Source organism: Salvia hispanica, chromosome 4, assembly GCF_029641045.1.
Source record: "Salvia hispanica isolate PSC_SH4W2 chromosome 4, Shi_PSC_v1, whole genome shotgun sequence".
Taxonomy (NCBI): Eukaryota; Viridiplantae; Streptophyta; class Magnoliopsida; order Lamiales; family Lamiaceae; genus Salvia; species Salvia hispanica.
In genome coordinates, this window is record NC_142695.1 from 23249828 (window position 1) to 23269874 (window position 20047).

Below are 20047 nucleotides of genomic sequence, written 5' to 3' on the forward strand. Positions count from 1 at the left end.
ACACCAATGTCATCTTATTTCAGTAAGGCTTAGAAATAATCGGACTGACATTTCAACCTTTCACGATAGGTAGTCTAAGCCTATCTAGGTTGTGAAATTATTCTTTTTCTTTGTTTAGAACTGACCGTGTTACCTTAAAGTGAACGACGCCCACAACCGGTCTACTAAAACAAAAACTTAGACTTTGTTAAGTTACTTATACATTTAAATATGCAATAAACATCCATTAAATGTAAAACATAACAACATTATGACAAAAATAATCTGTTTATTCATTTGGAAAATAAAATAAGAGTTTTAACAGTATTCAATCACTCGAAAGGTGATTTCTAGTATACAAACTCTAACATGTGATGCATGCTTATAGTGATCTGTTTTTTCATCTCAGTGAAGTAAAACGTGCTTAGAGTGAAGTATTCCATGCTTAGAGTGAAGTGTTTGTGTTCCTTGCTTATAGTGCACTATTTGTTCATTTCAGTGAAGTAAAACGTGCTTAGAGTTAAGTATTTCATGGTTAGAGTGAAGTGTTTGTGATGCATGCTTATAGTGCTCTATTTTTTAATCTCAGTGAACTAAAATGTGCATAGTATGAAGTATTTCATGGTTAGAGTAAAGTGTTTGTGATGCATGCTTATAGTGATCTGTTTTTTTCATCTCAGTGAAGTAAAACGTGCTTAGAGTGAAGTATTTCATGCTTAGAGTGAAGTGTTTGTGTTCCTTGCTTATAGTGCACTATTTGTTCATTTCAGTGAAGTAAAACGTGCTTAGAGTTAAGTATTTCATGGTTAGAGTGAAGTGTTTGTGATCCATGCTTATATTGCTCTATTGTTTCATCTCAGTGAACTAAAATGTGCATAGAGTGAAGTATTTCATAATTAGAGTGAAGTGTTTGTGATGCATGCTTTTAGTGATTTATTTTTTCGTCTCAGTGAAGTAAAACATGGCTAGAGTGAAGTATTCAGTGGTTAGAGTGTATAGAGCTTAAAGTGAACTAATAAATGTTAAGAGTGAAGTGTTTTACCTTTGCAGTGAACCAGTTTATGCTTAGAGTGAAGTATACGATATATGTCTTATAGTATTTTGTGTTTTCTGATTTCAGTGAAGTGTATATACCTTAGAGTGAAGTATATGATGATTGTTTCTATGGTGAGCGGGAACAAGATTGGAAATATATTTCCTAAAAGAAGCAGCAAGGGAATACTCCAAAGGCTAAGAGCAAAGAATTGCAGCGCATTAATGTTGTTGGAAGCAAACCATGATTCATTGAATAAGTTGGCGACAACATCAAAACATTATCAAGAATGTAGCAACAACATGAATACAGATGTGGAAAAATGATTGTAAACTACAAGCGTTCATCACCATTTGTATGAAACTGATATGGTTCATAATATGTGTCATTTAGTTCAATATAAAACTCATCCGTTTCAATAAAATTCAATATTATGTTAGACTATTTACTTCACTGCAGAGCATAATTCACTGTAAAGTTATTATACTTCACTATAAATATATAATAGTTCACTATATGCACAATATACTTCACTGTAGTGAAAAAATAGTAAACTATAGGGCATGTTCAATTTACTTCACTATATGCACAATATACTTCACTAAAAATTAAAAAAACAGTATACTATAAGACATGCACAATATACTTCACTTTATACTCAATATACTTCACTATATGCACAATATACTTCACTTTATGTTCAATCTATTTAGTTCACATATGAATACTTGTTAATTATCAAACAAAATATAGTTCACAACTTAAAATTGTGATCTAATAAGTTTTGGTATGAAGTGAACAACTATAGTAGTGAACTAAAACAAGTATGCAGTGAACTGCATGTATGTAAGAAGTGAACTAAAAACAAGTTTGCAACAAAATAAACTCACTTAACATGTTGTTTATAGTGAAGTAAATGTGATGCTTGATATTTCAGTGAATAATATTGTTTATAGTGTACCGATTTTCATTCCAGTGAAGTATAATGAAAGTATAGTGATGTATATAGTGCATATAGTGAAGTAAATATGATGTTTGATATTTGAGTGAAGAATATTTTTTATAGTGCATTGTTTTATCATTTCAGTGACGTATATTAAGTATATAGTGATGTATATTGTGCACATAGTGAAGTATATTCTGCATGCCTTATAGTGTAGTACTATTTTTTTCATTTCACTGAAGCATATTGATCATATAGTGATGCTATGATGTTTATAGTGAAGTAAATATTGTTTGTAGTGAAGTAAATATGATGTTTGATATTTTAGTGAAATAAAGTGAACTAATTTTTTCTTAAAGTACAACATCTTCGATCATCACATAATTCAATTCATGAGATGGTGAAATCAACTCTTGTGATGAAATATTGAATTAGGAAATCATGAAGTCAACAATTGACAATGGTGAAACCATCTTTTGCAATGATATACAGATATAGTAGATCGTGAAATCAACAAGTGAGATGAAGAAATCAGCTCTTGCGGTGAAGATTTCGCAATTGACAATGGAGATTGCTGAGCGTGAGCATAAACGATGAAGATTGCAACAAATCAGCATCTGTCTTGCTATATCTTGTTGAAGCATTGAAATTAGTCGAGGAAGAGGGGGTTATATTGTTGTTGCAACGCAGCGCCACGTCGACGGCGTCGGAGACCTCTTAGTGGCTGGCGGTGATGGATGTGAGGGATAAGAAGTTGTAGGAGGCGGAAGAGGAGCAAGAGAAGGCAAGGGCGCGGGCATGGAGGTCTGCCGGTGCTGTGAGCGGTGGCGGAGCAGAAGAGGGCATCGCCGAGTTTGATTTTGTGTGAGCACTTTTGCGTGAGATTGTGTGGTTCTACCATAAAATTTGGTTTCCAATAATGCCCTTATTCTATCTTTGTCAATTAAATAGGAAAGATTTGTTTCCTTTATTATTAGCCTTTGGATTGACATATTGTGTGGCTGAGATTTATTCTCTAGTTATTTCTTTAAAATTAGTTAAACATTGATCACATCTCTCTCTCTCTCTCTATATATATATAGAGTTGTGATCAATGTCGAACCAATTTTAAAGACCGAACTAGAGACCAAATTTGGGCCATTAGATCTAGTTTTTTTGATGAGATGTGCTGCTGTGAAAATTTTTTCGGCTTCATTACAAGCCCATTTTACTTCATTATATAGGTTTATTACTTCATTCTGTACTTCAAATGCTTCTACACATCCTTCATTCCAATAATTTATTACATTATTTCATGTGTTTATTAAACCATATTAGCGTCATGGCGTTGGTGATAGATATTGTAGAGAGAAAGAACGGCACGCGACGGCGAAACCACATTTACGTACTGGAATGAAGTAAAAACCTACTGGAATGGAGTACAAACCTACTATAATGAAGTAATAACCTACTAGAATGAAGTAATATATTCTGGAACGAAGTTAAATCTTTGTAACATGTTAGTATGACTTATTTACCTTCAGATGAATTAAAATAGGCTCGTGATGAAGGCGAAAATAATTTATAAATTTCTGTATCTTATCCATAAAAAACTAGATCTAAAAGCCCTAATTTGGTAGGGTTCGGTGGTTCGGTCTTTAAGAGTGGATTTGTGGATAATGGAACTCTATATATATATATATATATATATATATATTAATATATACTCCTACTATTTTTTTCGGTTTTTCGGTTTTTTTTTAAATTTCGGTTTTTTCGGTTTTCAATTTTTCGGTTTTCAGTTTTTCGGTTCGGTTCGGTTTCAATTTTAGCCTAAATTCAATTTTTCGGGTTTCGAAAAATCGAAGCGAAACCCGAATGCACACCCCTAGTTAATAATTACATAGGGACATCGACCTGAACGTGATGGATATTATATGACCACTTAAATATAAAGTCACACTTACTTTTGCTTATTTTGGTAATATGACACTCGTTTCATAAAAATGATAGTAATAAATACTTCCTTCGTCCCATATTAAGACTTCTCTGTATTATTCTCTCTCTTACTTTACCATTTTTTCATTTTAACTATTTATGATTTTTATAAAACAAGTGCAGAAAAGTCAACGGGACTGCTAAAGTGGGACAGAGGGAGTATTTCATTAACTAATTCCCTTTACATTTTATTATAAAACTAGTAATTACTCCCTCCGTCCGCGAATAGGAGTCCCATTTTTCCATTTTAGTCCGTCCGCGAATAGGAGTCCCGGTTCACTTTTACCATAAATGGTAATAGCGTCCCACCTTCACCTAACTCATTCCACTCACATTTCATTTAAAACTAATATATACAAGTGAGACACATATTCCACTAACTTTTTTCCACCCACTTTTCTTAACATTTCTTAAAATCCGTGTTGCCAAGGAATGAGACTCCTAATGGCAGATTGAGGGAGTATTAAAGGTAAGATCCACATTCTACTATTTTTTAGAGCATCCACAATGGATGCCCTAGTGGAAGCCCTAGTGAGAGCCCTAGAGGTTGCCACTTCAGCATGCCCTATCTTTCTGCAATGGTGGAGCCCTAGTGCATGCCCTATCTCTTATCCACTTTTCATTTCAATTTTAAATCATCATTTTTTAATTTTGTTTTTAATTACTATAAAATACCAAAATATATTATTTTAAACACCACAAATGCACAAAAAAAAAAAAAAAAAAAAAAATATACATTACTTAATTGAAAAGTGGAACTACATCATACTTAGATAAAAAAAACTACATTAAAACTAAAATACTAAAAAAAAGAAAAAAACAAACTAGTCATCTAAATTCAACCTCTGCGCCAAATTCTTGATCATATTCTTAGTCCTCTGTCGGGCTTCCGAATCGGTTTCTTGACGAAGGCTGTTTTGGGCGTCAAGTATAAACCTATACTCAACCACCTCGCGATAACCTCCGAACTCCTCGATCGCCCTGTCCATGAGCTGAACAGATGGAGGAGGCGCAGCCTGCGGGGGGCCGCTGATCCAGACGCGCCCGCCTTCGCCTTCCTTTTGGCCTAGGCTTTGGCAACCTTGGTACCAATGGGACGTCTAAAAGTAGACGCAGGCGTGCCGGAACTCCCTTCCGGCTCAGCGTTCAGATCCACAGGAGATGGGCCGCTGCTCGTGTAATCGCCAGCGGCGGTGTTCTTCGTCCGCTTCGGAGCCGAGGATCCAACCGGTATCCCTCCGGTGAACTTCCCCTGGTCCTTCATGATCAGCCAAACATTGTACAGCTTGAACTGCCCGACATCCTCTATGCTCTCACCGCTAGCCCTTCCGTCCCTGTTCCTGTTGTAGATATAGCAGAAGTTGTTGATGTGGACCTTGATCCGATCCCAACACTTGCGCAGCTGAACCTTGGTCCGCTTGAACGCCCACTTCGGTTTCACCTCGTTGTAGCGTTCCTCAATGCGATCCCACATCCTGGCCGAAGTCTGGTTGTTGGAGGATATCGAATCCTCCGATACATCGACCCAACAATGAGCCACCTTCAGGTACTCATCCAACTCGTAGCCAGTACGCCCTGTTGCGTACTCCTCGTTTGGCTCGTCGTGTGGGAGTGGGACTGGGACCGATGGCGCCTTTTCTTTCCGTGCCATCTTCTTCCTCCCTTTCTTCGGCGGCGGCCGCACAGGGGCAGGAGGTTGCCCACAACTAGGCTCCATATCCTCAACCCGATACTCCTCAATGCCGAAGAACGGATCGAACTCAGAGTCGGAGACGAAAGTGGATTCTACAGATCCGGGAGTCTCAACCCGGTAGTCTTCGTGGCCGGGCCACCGGGCGCCGCCGCCGCCGCCGCCGCCGCCTCCTCCAAACATCGGTATATCGTCGTCGACATTATTCGGGCTTGGGTATTGACTCAGATCCATTGTTGAAAGTGTGGATATTTAGAGAATATAGAAGAGAAAGTGAAAGGTTTGGTGAAAAGTGAAGAAAATGGAGTATTTATAGTGGTTTAAATTAGGGTTAAATAATTAAAAAAAAAAAAAAAAAAACCGAAAAAATCGGGCTCGTGCTCGGGCGCGCCTCTGCAATGGGCGCCCGATCTCACGCCCAATCGATCGGGCGGGCGATCGGTCGCGACCGAACTCTCGGTCGCGTTCGGGCGTGACCGACGCCTGCAATGGATGCCCGACCACTCCCGAGCTCGGCCGATCGGACGCGCGATCGGGCATCCATTGAGGATGCTCTTACAATTCACTTTCTACTATTACATTTTACTCCCTCAGCTCAAGAAAATAGTCTCATTTTGCCATTTTGAGTTTTCTACAAAAAATAGTCTCATTTCTATATATAGAAACTCTCTCTCTCTCTCATACCTTACCCACTTTTTCTCACCTCTCTCATACTTTACCTACTTTTTCTCCATATATCTCTTACTTTATCTGCTTTTTCTCATTCACTCTTACTTTATCAAATTTATCCGTCCACAAATGGGTCTATATTTTATGGACGGGGGAGTATAAAATTTGTGTCGAGTCAAAGTGTAACGTTTAATATTGCACGCAGTGAGTATTTAATTGATTGAGAAATTTCAACCGACATTTGATTGATTTGTAAAAAGTACTACTTCCGTTATATAATAAGAGTCCACTTTTGTCATTTTAGTCCGACCCACAATAAAAGTCCATTTTTATTTTTACTATAAACTGTAAGTTTTCCACTAACTTATTCCACTCATATTTATTATAAAATTAATAAATAAAAGTGGGACTCTTACTCCACTAACTTTTTCATCTCACTTTTTTATTACATTTCTCAAAATTCATGCCGAGTTAAATGTGGACTCCTATTAAATGGACTCAAATGTGGTAGTAACCAATTACTCCATAAATTATGCAAGAGATTTTGTAAAAAGTAAAACTAATCACTCCATAATAATGTAAGAGAAGGACAAGGAGATATGAATATATTTATAGATTAAAAAAACTTGGTCTGACATGCAATGGCCAATGGCCACTCACTTGTTGTTGAACACTCGTGTTTATCCCGAAGAGTAGGATAGACTGATGATATAGAAAGATAACTCACACTCAAATTATATCCAATTGCAAACGTCACTGCTTACATCATCACATTTCGTCCACGATAGACAATAGCTTATTGACGTACTCCCGTATTATTAAATATGAAACGTTTGTTTTTTAGCATAAAATTTTATATAATATTATTTTGTTAACTAATATAAAGAGAATAAAGTGAGAAAGAAAAATAAAATAGAGATAATAGTATTTATATTTTAGGAAATATTTTATTCTAAATGGAACAACTCTGAAAGAAATACATTATATTAAAAAGGGAGAGTACTTGTTCAATCAAGCTTTTGCTACCTAGATCCAAATGTTTCAAAGACAATGACATAGCACCACGATTAAGACAAACTTCATCAATTGATGCGTTACAGCCACTTACTTGATTTCACGTATAAATAGGGTAAGTCACACACACACATATATATCTTCATCCACATTTACACTATCATATATCAAGCATGGAAACAAGCTGGATATACATCATCTTGCTTCTTATCATTGCTATCAAATATTTCACCAAACAAAAAGGAAAAATCCCACCTAGCCCTAACCTCACACTCCCTCTTGTAGGGCACCTCCACCTCCTCAAGTTCCCTCTCCACCGCACCTATCACAACCTCTCTTTAAAGCTCGGCCCCATCTTCTCCCTCCGCTTCGGCAACCGGCTCATGGTGGTGGTCTCCTCCCCGGCCACTGTTGAGGAGTGTTTCACGAAAAATGACATCGTTCTCGCCAACCGGCCCCAGTTCATCTCGGGCAAGTACATTGGCTACAACTTCAGCTCCGTCGTCCTCGCCCCCTACGGCGACTATTGGCGCAACCTCCGCCGCCTCACCACGGTCGAGATCTTCTCCACCGCCCGCCTCAACGTGTTCCAGTCCATCCGAGCCGATGAGGTCCGCCTCATGCTCCAGAGCCTTGCGCGCCGAGGCTCCTGCGTCGTTGAGATCAGGTGACATGGAACATGTAACTTTTATGTGGCACACAACTTTTTGAAGTCGTAGATGATATATTTAGAAATAAAAAATAGGTCTATAGTTAAATAAAAAAGCGTCTTGACCGTTATTTTCAGACTTTTTATTTTAAAATTGTGTGATATATTTAGAAACAAAAATAGATCCAAAATTGAATAAAAAAGGCGTCCTTAACTCTTTTATAATCACCCCCCAAAACTCCTAAATATTAAAAATTTAACTCAAAACTCATGAATATTTAAAATGATGGATAAAACGCGCCTTTTATATAGTTATAGATTTCGTGTATTGTGTATTAATGTCAGACAGCTGCTGTCGGTGCTGACGTTCAACAACATCATGAGGATGGTGGCGGGGAAGCGGTATTTCGGGGTGGAGGGGGCGGAGGATGACGAGGAGGCGAGGGAGTTCCGGGAGCTTCTGAAGGAGGTTTTCAAGTACGGAGGGGTTGCGAACCCGGGGGATTTCTTGCCGCTGTTGAGATGGATTGATTACATGGATTTTGAGAAGAATTTGAGTAGGATTATGACAAAGCTGGATGCATTTCTGCAGAGATTGATTGAGGAGCATAGAAGCAAGAATGGCGGAAACACCATGATTGACCACATGCTTTCTTTGCAGGAGTCGGAGCCTCAAAACTATACTCATGGAGTCATCAAGTCAATCATACTGGTAACTTCTTTACTTTAAATCAACGTGGCAAGAAAACTTTCACAAAAATCTGATATTTCACATAATCTCTAAAAATGGTCTTATAAATCACCAGTTTTTTAAATTGTGCGGATTTTCCATAGTAAAGTTTCCAACATAAACTTTACCTAGGTAGAATGCCAAAAACCTACGTGTAATAATCAGAGCTATATTCTATCTTGTGAGGAAGATGAGACTGATGATGATATAAACATTCGAGAAGTAGCGTCTGGCAAGCTACATATGCAAAATTTATGCTGGAAACTTTGTTGTGGAAAATCCGCATAATTTATGAGTATTTTTTTGACCAATTTCCCTTTTAGGTGATGCTTCTTGCTGGGACGGACACATCATCAGTAACGATAGAGTGGGCAATGTCTGCTCTCCTAAACAACCCCGACAAAACAGAGAAGGCGAGAGAAGAGATCGATAGAGTAATCGGAAGCGACCGTCTCCTCACCGAGTCAGACTTGCCGAAGCTCCCGTACCTCCAAAACATCATCAATGAGACGTTCCGTTTGTACCCAGCCGCGCCGCTGCTAGTGCCACACGAGGCCGCAGCTGACTGCAAGATCGCCGGCTACGACATCCCGCGTGGCACGATCCTGCAGGTGAACGCATGGGCTATTCACAGGGACCCGCGCGTCTGGGACGACCCCAAGAGCTTCAAACCCGAGCGGTTTGAGGCTGCGGATCCGAGGGCCCCGCAGCTGCTCCCGTTCGGGATGGGGCGGCGGTCGTGCCCCGGGAATGTGTTGGCCCAGCGGATCGTGGGGCTGACGCTGGGATGCCTTGTGCAGTGCTTTTATTGGGAGAGAGTTGATGAGGGATTGGTTGATATGAGGGAAGGGAAAGTAGGGGTGTCGATATCAAAACAAGTGCCTTTGGAAGCTAAGTGTAGAGCACGCCCATTGCTTGGACGCGTTCTTGCGCTATAGGAGTGATCATTTTGTCCCTTTGTCTATGTGCTCTTTGGTGGTTAACAAATAAATGGATGACAGAGTTGAATATTTGTTGCTATTCGAAAATTGTCTCTAGCTCCATAATCCTCTCCCTTTCTCTGGTGGAATTCTTCTATCCGGACGATTTGCATTATTATTTTTAGATGAAGAACATAAGAATAAAGTATTTTTACTTCATATCAATTTCATTTGGTCCTCATCGTGTGAACGTAACTCGTAGGATTTCACATGTAACTAATAGACATCATTAGTAATTGTAAATATTTCCACTTGTACATGATTCATGGTCACATATTTTTTCTCATTTTCAATCATTCACAAATATTAATTACAGTATCTTTTTTTTTTTTTTTTTAAGTTTAGTAGCTCTTTGATGAAGTGAACCAAATTCTTCAAAACGGTATTCCAACTTTCTTTTCTCTATCATGCATACTATATTATTTTTGCCTTAAAACTCATGTCTTTCATCCAACTGAGGATACGGAATTTTAATAATGTAGAGTCTACACCACTATTAATATTGGAGTAAAAGCCAAGGTGGTCCAAAATATTATCTTTTAAATTATTGAGTCCCGAACAAATAAAAACGAAACAAATTTGATCCATTTTTTACGGAACTATTTATTTTTAACAGCGAAACACTAATTAAATGACATTTGACTAGATTAAGAAATGGAGCTTGATTCGTTTATATTCCCTCTGCCCCACTTTAGGAGCCTATGCGCCTGTTATAGCGCTAGCCCCAAAATCTGTGACAACTTATTTCACCATTGTGTGGTTTTCGATCATTTGCTCTTACATTTTTTCAAACCCTTGTCTTGGGCCTCACCGAACTTGGTCGTGGTGTTGAGCAACAACCTCAGCAACGATGCATTCACCGGATGTTGACGTCGGGCTGCGACGCTGCGAGTGATGGCTTGGTCGCCTTTGCCTTCCCCTTCCTCTTGCCCTCTTTTTTGGCCAATGGGGCGACCTTCAAGTTGAAGGCATTGTCCTCGCCCCAATTAAATAATAATAATAAAATTTAGGTCCGGTGGGCACTATTGCCCATTTCTACCGCGTCGCGGAGACCGCCGAGCCCAAGAACGTCGGCTGCGGCACCTTCTCAACGCACTCCTCTGGCCCCAAATACTGCCGCACGTGACCGGTCTGTTTTCGGGTCCCTATTGTGAATACTCTTATAGGAAAACACAACAAGACCAACATAAAAAATAGAAAAATGAATAACAAAAGTGGGAAAACGAAAAAAGTGAAATAACAAGATTGTAGGACCACCCAACAAACGCTAGATTAAAGCATATGGGACTGAATTTCATTCAAACTTTTTGAGCTAAAAGCATGCTACTTTAGATTGTCTTATTATAAATAATTTCTTTAGAAAATAGAAAAATTTTATTTTCTTTTATTTATTTATTTTGTTCTCTTCTAAGTTTTAAGTTACTTTATTTTTTACTTTCTATGTTTTATAATTAACTAACTAAATATCATTTTCTTCGATCTTATTACTATCTATAATCACTTGTTATAAAAGAAATTTAATAACTGTACTATTCTATTCAGCTAGATTCTATATTCACATTTTTTTTATTATTTATAATCATAATTTCTAATAAATCAATTTATAAGTAAAAAATTAGAAATTAATAGTTAAATAATTACATAGGGGCATCGACATGAACGTGATGGATATTATATTATTATATGACCACTTAAATATAAAGTCACTTATGCTTAAATATGGCATATTTCCTATTACCTCGTCCGCTAATTAAGTCACTCATTTTTACTACTTTTGATAATAAACCTATACTCCCTCTACCTCACTTTAACAATTCTGTTGACTTTTTTGCACTCATTTTATAAAAATGATATTTTCTCTGTCCCAACTAAGTTGAGACATATTCAATTTTAGGATGTCCCAACTAAGTTGAGTCATTTCCTTTATTAACAAAATCCAAAACATTTAATTACTCTTACTTTATTCCCTCCGTCCCATGTTAGTAGTGTAGTTGACTTTTATATACTTGTTTATAAAAATGATACTCCCTCCGTCCCGCTTTAGGAGTTCCGGTTGAGTTGAGCACATGTTTTAAGAAAAAAAAGTTTGAATGTGTAATAAATAAATATTGTAGTGGATGTTGGGACTCACTTTTAATTGAGTGTCAAATAAATATATGTTGTACTAGATGTTGGGACCCACTTTTAACACTTTTTTATTAGTTGTAGTGGACGTTGGAACCCACTTTTAACACTTTCTAAGCATTTTTTATTAATTTATCTCAACTGGGACTCCTAAAGCGGGACACTCAAAATTGATCAACCGGGACTCCTAAAATAGTACGGAGGAAGTAATAAATAGTTAAAGTGGAGAAATGATAAAATAAGAGAGAGAATATTATAGAAAAATCTTCTCCACAGGACTACTAAAACCAAAAGGAATATTTCATTGACTCATCCCTATACATTTTATTATAAAATTAATTATTAAAAGTAGAATCTACTATTTTTTTAGAATTCACTTTCTTCTATTATATTTTAATTATATAATTTGTGTCAAAAGTCAAAGTTTAACGTTTTATATTGGACGAAGTGAGTATTTAATAGATTGAGAAATTTCAACCGATATTTGAGTGATTTTGTGAAAAGTAGTACTCCCTTCGTCCTAAGATAAGTGATTTATATTCTTTTTTGGTGTGTCCCACTATAAGTGATCTATTTCTATTTTTAGCAAAAAAGTCATCTCTCTTACTTTATTCTCCATCTACTTTATTCTCTCTTCTCTCCTCTACTTTTCCCTCTCTCATACTTTACTCTCTCCACTTTAACTTATTTAAATACCATTCTTTAAATCTCGTGCCCAAAAGAAGTAGGTCACTTATCTTGGGACGGAGGGAGTAACTAATTACTCCATAAATTATACTCCCTCCGTTCCCTAAAATTCGTCACCATTGGATCCGGCACGAGTTTTAAGAAATGTAATAGAAATTGAGTTGAAAAAGTTAGTGGCAAATGAGTCATACTTTTGTATTAGTTTTAAAATAAAATGTGAGGGGGAATGAGTTAGTGGAATGTGTGGTCTATTATAAAAAATGGTAAAAGTGAAATGTGACAAATTTTTAGGGACGGACGAAAAAGGAAATAAGTGAGCATCTCCAATGGTCGGCTAGCGACCGGCTAGCCGATTCGTCGCACTGGCCGATCGGCTAGCCGAACCATTGGAGTCGGCCAGCGCTAAATCGGCCAAAATATCGGCGTCCGCTGGCCGATCGACCGGCGCTAGCCGATGCGCTGGCCGCCATTGTAGCGTGCCGATCGGCCAGCGCTGATTTTCAATTTTTATTTTTTTTTAAAACCTATATAAATGCGATTTTCTCTCTCTCTAAATTTCTGTACAAGAGCAACATCTAACGATGGACAACAACAACTAGGCCCAATACAAAATTAAGAACTAAAACAGAAATATGTCATACCGTCGGGCCGGGGGCCTCTCCGTGCCCCCGGACCCCCATGGCAAGGGGGCGTCGCCCCCCTTGACCCCCTGACTCGCTGACCGGGCAGCGAGTAGCGGCAAACTATAACAGATTCAAGGCATACTAACATTTTTTTATGTATTTTTTTAATAAATTAGTGAGGAGTAGAGTGGGGCAGTGGCTCGTGTGTGGAAGTCCGGATTTTTTTTTATTATGTAATTTTTTTTTATTTTTAGTTAATGTACTTTTTTTTATTTAAATAAAATTAACGAATTTTTCCCGTATATATGTCGTAAATTTAATTCCGTATTGTGATTTTAATTCCGTAAATGTAGTATTTTTTGAATTATTTTTATTGCGGCTGGCCTATGACTGGCCTAAATCTGATGTGGCAGGTGGATTTTTAGTGCTGCTGATGTGGCAGGGGAGAAACTGCTGGCCGATTTCTGGCCGAAGTACCATTGGAGTCTGGAGATGCTCTAAGAGATTTTGTAAAAAATAAAACCAACCACTCCACTGCAGCAGCCAGCAAGATCTGCTCCACCTGCTGGCTAAACCAATCACTCCATAATTATGTTAGAGAAGGAAAAGGAGATATGGATATATTTATAGATAAAAAAATCTTGGTCTGACATGCAATGGCCAATGGCCACTCACTTGTTGTTGAAGAATCCGGATAGACGGATGATATAGATAACTCAATCTCAAATTATATCCAATTGCACAGGTCATTGCTTAAATCATCACATTTCGTCCAAGTGAGATAGTAGTAGTAGATTGTTAAGGGGGTAAGAGCATCCACAATGGATGCCCGACCGCGCGCCCGATCGGCCGAGATAGTAGTAGTAGATTGTTAAGGGGGTAAGAGCATTCACAATGGATGCCCGATCGCGCGCCCGATCGGCCGAGATCGGGCTCGGGCGCGGTCGGGCATCCATTGCAGCCCTCGGTTGCGCCCGAGCGCGACCGATAGTTCGGTCGCGCTCGATCCCGAGCCCGATCGATCGGGCGCCCATTGCAGAAGCGCGCCCGAGCCCGATCTAAAAAAAAAAATTATAAAAAAATTAATTTTTAATTATAAAAACCGATTTTTAATTCTAAAAAAACCAATTTTTAAATTAAAAAATTATTTTTTAACTTGAAATAAAAAAATTATAATTTCACAACGATCCGTACCGTGAATTAGTGAGCAAGTTTTGCATTACTTGAGTAAACCTTTTATAGATAGGTTTTCAACTCTAACTTTCATTGTGACTTCGATGTGGGACAAATGATAGTTTTATAGATAGGTTTTCAACTCCAAATTTCTTTGTGATTTCGATGTGGGACAATTAGTTTTACACTTAAAAGAGAGTTTTTTTTTGCTTTATGTAAAAATTTGTTTGATTTCATTACATAATCTAGGTTAGCCTAATGGTAAATGTATCTTGTTAAATTATAGAGTTTGTGTGTTCAAGCCCCAAACTCAACATATTTTTTTTTATTACACTTTTCTCATTTTATTTGATTAATGTAAGTGTTTTATTTAAATTTATTGTGTTCTATAAATAATATATTTATATTTTATTATTTTTTATTTGATTAAAATTAAATATGAAATTTACAAATTCTTTTTTTAAAATTAAGTAATGTATGATTTTCATTTAATTTAGTATTTAATTTTTTTATTTATAAAATGTGTTAAAATATAAAAAAAAAATTATTAAAATTGAAATGAGAAATGGATAAGAGATAGGGCATCCACTAGAGCTCTACCAAAAGATAGGGCATGCTGATGTGGCAACCACTAGGGCTCTCTCACTGGAGCTTCCACTAGGGCATCCACTGTGGCTCCAGATGTTTCAAAAGACAATGACGTGACACCACGACTAGGACAAAATTCATCAATTGATTACGTATAAATAGGAATAGTCACACACACACATTTTACTCTATTTCTTAATCCACATTTACACTATCATATCAAGCATGGAAACAAGCTGGATATCTATCCTCTTGCTTCTTTTCATTGCTATCAAATATTTAACCAAACAAAAAGGAAAAATCCCACCTAGCCCTAACCTCACACTCCCTCTTGTAGGGCACCTCCACCTCCTCAAGTTCCCTCTCCACCGCACCTATCACAACCTCTCTTTAAAGCTCGGCCCCATCTTCTCCCTCCGCTTCGGCAACCGGCTCATCGTGGTCGTCTCCTCCCCGGCCACCGTCGAGGACTGCTTCACGAAAAACGACATCGTTCTCGCCAACCGGCCCCGGTTCATCTCGGCCAAGTACGTTGGCTACAACTACACCTCCGTCACCTTCGCCCCGTACGGCGACTACTGGCGCAACCTCCGCCGCCTCACCACGGTCGAGATCTTCTCCACCGCCCGCCTCAACGCGTTCCAGTCCATCCGAGCCGATGAGGTCCAGTTCATGCTCAAAAGTCTCGTGCGCCAAGGCTCTTCCATCGTCGAGATTAGGTGATGTGGAACAAGTATTTTATGTGGCACATAACTTTTTGAAGCGGATGATATATTTAGAAACAAAAAATTGGTCCATAATTGAATAAAAAAGCATCCTTAACCGTTATTTTTCAGGCATTTTAATTCAAATTTTGTGTGATATAGATATATTTAGAAACAGAAAATAGGTCCGTAATTGAATAAAAAGCACCATTAACCCTTTTATAATCATCACCCAATCTCCTAAATATTAAAAATTTAACCCAAAACTCAATATTTAAAATGCTGGCCAAAACTCGCCTTTTATAAGTTATAGATTTTGTGTGTTGTGTATTTATTGTCAGACCACTGCTGTCGGCGCTGACGTTCAACAACATCATGAGGATGGTGGCGGGGAAGTGGTATTTCGGGGTGGAGGGGGTGGAGGACGACGAGGAGGCGAGGGAGTTCCGGGAGGTTCTGAAGGAGGTTTTCAAGTACGGAGGGGTGGCGAACCCGGGGGATTTCCTGCCGCTGCTGAGATGGATTGATTATATGGATGTTGAGAAGAATCTGAGTAGGATTATGACAAAGCTCGATGCGTTTCTGCAGAGATTGATTGAGGAACACAAAAGCAACAATGGCGGAAACACCATGGTTGACCACATGCTTTCTTTGCAGGAGTCGGAGCCTCAAAACTATACTCATTCAGTCATCAAGTCAACCATGCTGGTAACTTCTTTATTTCAAATCAACGTGGCAAGAAAAATCATGAACTTTCACAAAAATCTGACATTTCCCATAACCTTTAAAAATGGTCTTAAAAATCATCAATTTTTCGAATCGTGTGAATTTTCCACACTAAAGTTTCCGGCCTAGGTGGAATGCTAAAAAACCTAGGAAGAACATTTCATCTTGTGAGGAAGATGATGAGACTGATGATAACATCGATGTTCTAAAATTAGTGACCGGCAATGCAAAATTTATGCTAGAAACTTTATTGTGAGAAATGCGCGCAATTCATGGTTTTTCTTGACCAATTTCCCTTTTAGGTGATGCTTCTTGCTGGGACAGACACATCATCAATAACGATAGAGTGGGCAATGTCTGCTCTCCTAAACCACCCCGACAAGATGAAGAAGGCAAGAGAAGAGATCGATAGAGTGATTGGAAGCGATCGTCTCCTCAACGAGTCAGACTTGCCGAAGCTCCCGTACCTCCAAAACATCATCAACGAGACGTTCCGTTTGTACCCAGCCGCGCCGCTGCTATTGCCACACGAGGCCGCAGCCGACTGCAAGATTGCGGGCTACGACATCCCGCGTGGCACGATCGTGCAGGTGAACGCGTGGGCTATTCACAGGGACCCACGTGTATGGGACGAGCCCGAGAGGTTCAGACCTGAGCGGTTTGAGGCTGCGGAGCCGAGGGCCCCGCAGCTGCTCCCGTTCGGGATGGGGCGGCGGTCGTGCCCCGGGAATGTGTTGGCCCTGCGGATGGTGGGGCTGACACTGGGGTGCCTTGTGCAGTGCTTTTATTGGGAGAGAGTTGAGGAAGGATTGATTGATATGAGAGAAGCGAAAGTAGGGGTGACGATATCAAAACAAGTGCCTTTGGAAGCAAAGTGTAGAGCACGCCCATTGCTTGGACGTGTTCTTGCGCTATAGGATTGAGGGATCTTATCTTTTTATCCATTTGGCCATGTGCTTTTAGGTGGTTAATAAATGAAATTACTGTACTCTGCTTTGGATTGTTTGGAATGTACTCATGTCCATAATCCTATCTGGACGATATGCATGGTGCGTGTAGATTTGCATTATTATTTTTCTTTAGTATTGTTATGGAAGATGAGTCCCACCTCGTTAAAGAGAAAAAAGTTTCTAAAATAGAAAAGTGCATATTTTTATGGATCGAACTAAAAAGGAAAGAGTGTATATTCTTGTAGGACAGAAGGAACGTTACTTTTTTAGATGAAGAACAAGATAAAATATTTTTACTTCATATCAATTCCGCTTCTGGAATAGGAATTCTGCCTGCAGCCGAAGAGGGAGAGCTACACGAGCAAGGCGGTTTTCGAGTGCCTGGTGGCTGTTAAACTGGAATTATTATTTACAAAATACTAATCTAGTTAAGTGTCATTTAATTGGCGTTGACTGTTAAAATTAATTCCGTAAAAAATGGACCAAATGGACCAATTACCAAACAATGATGAATTTGAAAAACAAACCTGTTAGGACCGGAAATAGTTTAAACCAAACAATGTGATTTAAAAAGCAAACCTCTTAGGACTGGAAATAGTAAAAACCAAACAATGATGAATTTAAAAAACAAACCTCTTAGGACCGGAAATAAACCAAACAATGATGAATTTAAAAAACATATCTCTTAGGATCGGAAATGGTAAAAACTAAACTTCGTGAAATATAAAAAAAAGTGAGTTGAATATATTTATGGAATATGAGTCGCACTTTATATGTTACACTCCCTCTGTCCCATTTTAAGTAGAGTATTTCTAATTTGGCATATGATTTTATATAATGTTGTTTTGTGAGTAAAGTGGAGAGAATAAAGTAAGAGATATGGAAAAAGTAAAGAGAGATATAATTCTATTTTTAGAAATGTGTCATTTACGGTGGGACAGAGGGAGTAATAAAATGTAAGTGAAATGATTAAGTGCAATGTGAGACCTACTTATCATTTATGGTAAAAAAAAATGAAAGTGAACAATTAATGGGGGCATACGAAAATGGCAAATTAAAGTAGATAATTAATGGGGGATGGAGAGAATATTCTTTTAAGTTTGAATTTTGTATAAGTGATGGGGGTAAATCAATACTCTCTCTGTCCGCGAATATGAGTCCTGTTTTTTTATTTTAGTTCGTCTATGAATAGGAGTCTCGGCTCATTTTTACTATAAATGGTAATAGGATCTCACATTCCACTAACTGATTCTACTCACATTTCATTTAAAACTAATGTATATAAGTGAAACTCATTTTCCACTAACTTTTTCCACTCATTTTTCTTAATATTTCTTAAAACTCGTTTCGCCAAGAAATGTGACTCCTAAGAGCATCCACAATGGATGCCCTGGTGGGCGCCCTAGTGGTTGCCACATCAGCACGCCCCTTCTTTCTGCAATGGTTGCGCCCTAGTGCGAGCCCTATCAATTATTCACTTTTCATTTAATTTTTAATGTCATTATTTTTTTTATATTTTCACATATTATAAATGGAAAAATTAAATACTAAATTAAATGAGAAGCATGCATTACTTAATTTTTCAAAATTTTTTTATAAATTTTATATTTAATTTTAATCAAATAAAAAATAGCAAAATATAAATACACTATTATAGAACACAATAAATTTAAATAAAACACTTACATTAATCGAATAAAATGAGAAAAGTATAATAAAAGGTTAAAATAAAAGTAATATGTTGAGTTTGGGGCTTGAACACACAACCTCTATAATTTTCCAAGATACATTTAACATTATGCTAAACATAGATTGTGTATTGAAATCAAATAAATTTTTATATAAAGCAACAAAAAACTCTCTTTTAAGTGTAAAACTAATTTTCCCACATCGAAATCACAAATAAACTTGGAGTTGAAAACATATCTATAAAACTATCATTTGTCCCACATCGAAGTCACAATGAAAGTTGGAGTTGAAAATCTATCTATAAAAGGTTTACTCAAGTCTCAAGCAATGCAAAACTTGCTCATTTAGTTCTTTCACTAATTCATGGATGCGTCTTTTAGTATGAATCATTCTGAAATTATAGTTTTTATTTCAAGTTAAAAATTGATTTTTTAGAATTAAAAATCAATTTTTATAATTAGAAATTGATTTTTTTATAATTTTTTTTTTCGAGATCCGGCTCGGGCGTCGGGCTGCAATGGATGCCCGATCTCATGCCCGATGGATTGGGCGAGAGATTGTTCGCGACCGAAAGATCGGTCGTCGTCGGGCACGACCGACGTCTGCAATGGATGCCCGACGACGCCCGAGCCCGATCTCGGACGATCGTGAGATCGGGCATCCATTGTGGATGCTCTAAGGTTGTCTCCGGCGGCGCCCCTCCCATTCGCCCCTCCCACGCGCCCTTCCCATGCCACATCAGCACTAGCCCCTCCCATTCCACTGCCACATCACTAGCCCTTCCCACTGCACTAGCCCTTCCCACTCGCCCCTCCCACTCGCCCTTCCCACTGCACTAGCCCTTCCCACTCGCCCCTCCCACTCGCCCTTCCCACAATTAAATTAATTCACAATTAAAATTTAAATTCACGAAAATAAAATGTAAATTCACGGAAATAAAATTCGACACGAATACGAACGGGAAATACGAAAATTACATTAAATTACATAATTTAAAAAAATTACATAATTTAAAAAAAAACATAGTAAATAAAATTTAAAAAAAAAAACAAAAATGTCGGACGTCCGAGTTGGGACGGGCGACCTTCGCCACAGTGGCGCCCGTCCCACTCGCCCGTC

At 38.1% G+C, this 20047-nt stretch overlaps 3 protein-coding genes across 3 annotated transcripts; 2 read left to right on the forward strand and 1 right to left on the reverse strand.

Moving 5' to 3' along the window:
• Window positions 1-4998: 4998 nt before the first annotated feature.
• LOC148927499 (uncharacterized) lies at window positions 4999-5649 on the reverse strand. The gene has a single exon (XM_089056617.1). The coding sequence runs from the start codon at window positions 5647-5649 to the stop codon at window positions 4999-5001; it is 651 nt and encodes a 216-aa protein (XP_088912743.1).
• Window positions 5650-7440: 1791 nt separating this feature from the next.
• Window positions 7441-9823, forward strand: LOC125194410 (cytochrome P450 81Q32-like). The gene is made up of 3 exons (XM_048092604.2): window positions 7441-7972; window positions 8300-8666; window positions 9008-9823. Exons 1-3 carry the CDS (start codon window positions 7479-7481, stop codon window positions 9620-9622), a joined length of 1476 nt encoding a protein of 491 aa, XP_047948561.1. The 5' UTR covers window positions 7441-7478; the 3' UTR covers window positions 9623-9823.
• Window positions 9824-15041: 5218 nt separating this feature from the next.
• LOC125194405 (cytochrome P450 81Q32-like) lies at window positions 15042-17336 on the forward strand. Its single transcript, XM_048092596.2, has 3 exons — window positions 15042-15578; window positions 15905-16271; window positions 16592-17336. The coding sequence occupies exons 1-3, from the start codon at window positions 15085-15087 to the stop codon at window positions 17204-17206; spliced, it is 1476 nt and encodes a 491-aa protein (XP_047948553.1). The 5' UTR covers window positions 15042-15084; the 3' UTR covers window positions 17207-17336.
• The last annotated feature ends 2711 nt before the right edge of the window (window positions 17337-20047 follow it).

Coding starts and splice junctions, on each gene's coding strand:
- LOC148927499 (XM_089056617.1), bottom strand. CDS start 5,649: ATGGAGCCTAGTTGTGGGCAACCTCCTGCCCCTGTGCGGCCGCCGCCG.
- LOC125194410 (XM_048092604.2), top strand. CDS start 7,479: ATGGAAACAAGCTGGATATACATCATCTTGCTTCTTATCATTGCTATC. Junction 7,973..8,299: donor TCCTGCGTCGTTGAGATCAG/GTGACATGGAAC, acceptor TATTAATGTCAG/ACAGCTGCTGTCGGTGCTGA. Junction 8,667..9,007: donor TCATCAAGTCAATCATACTG/GTAACTTCTTTA, acceptor TTTCCCTTTTAG/GTGATGCTTCTTGCTGGGAC.
- LOC125194405 (XM_048092596.2), top strand. CDS start 15,085: ATGGAAACAAGCTGGATATCTATCCTCTTGCTTCTTTTCATTGCTATC. Junction 15,579..15,904: donor TCTTCCATCGTCGAGATTAG/GTGATGTGGAAC, acceptor ATTTATTGTCAG/ACCACTGCTGTCGGCGCTGA. Junction 16,272..16,591: donor TCATCAAGTCAACCATGCTG/GTAACTTCTTTA, acceptor TTTCCCTTTTAG/GTGATGCTTCTTGCTGGGAC.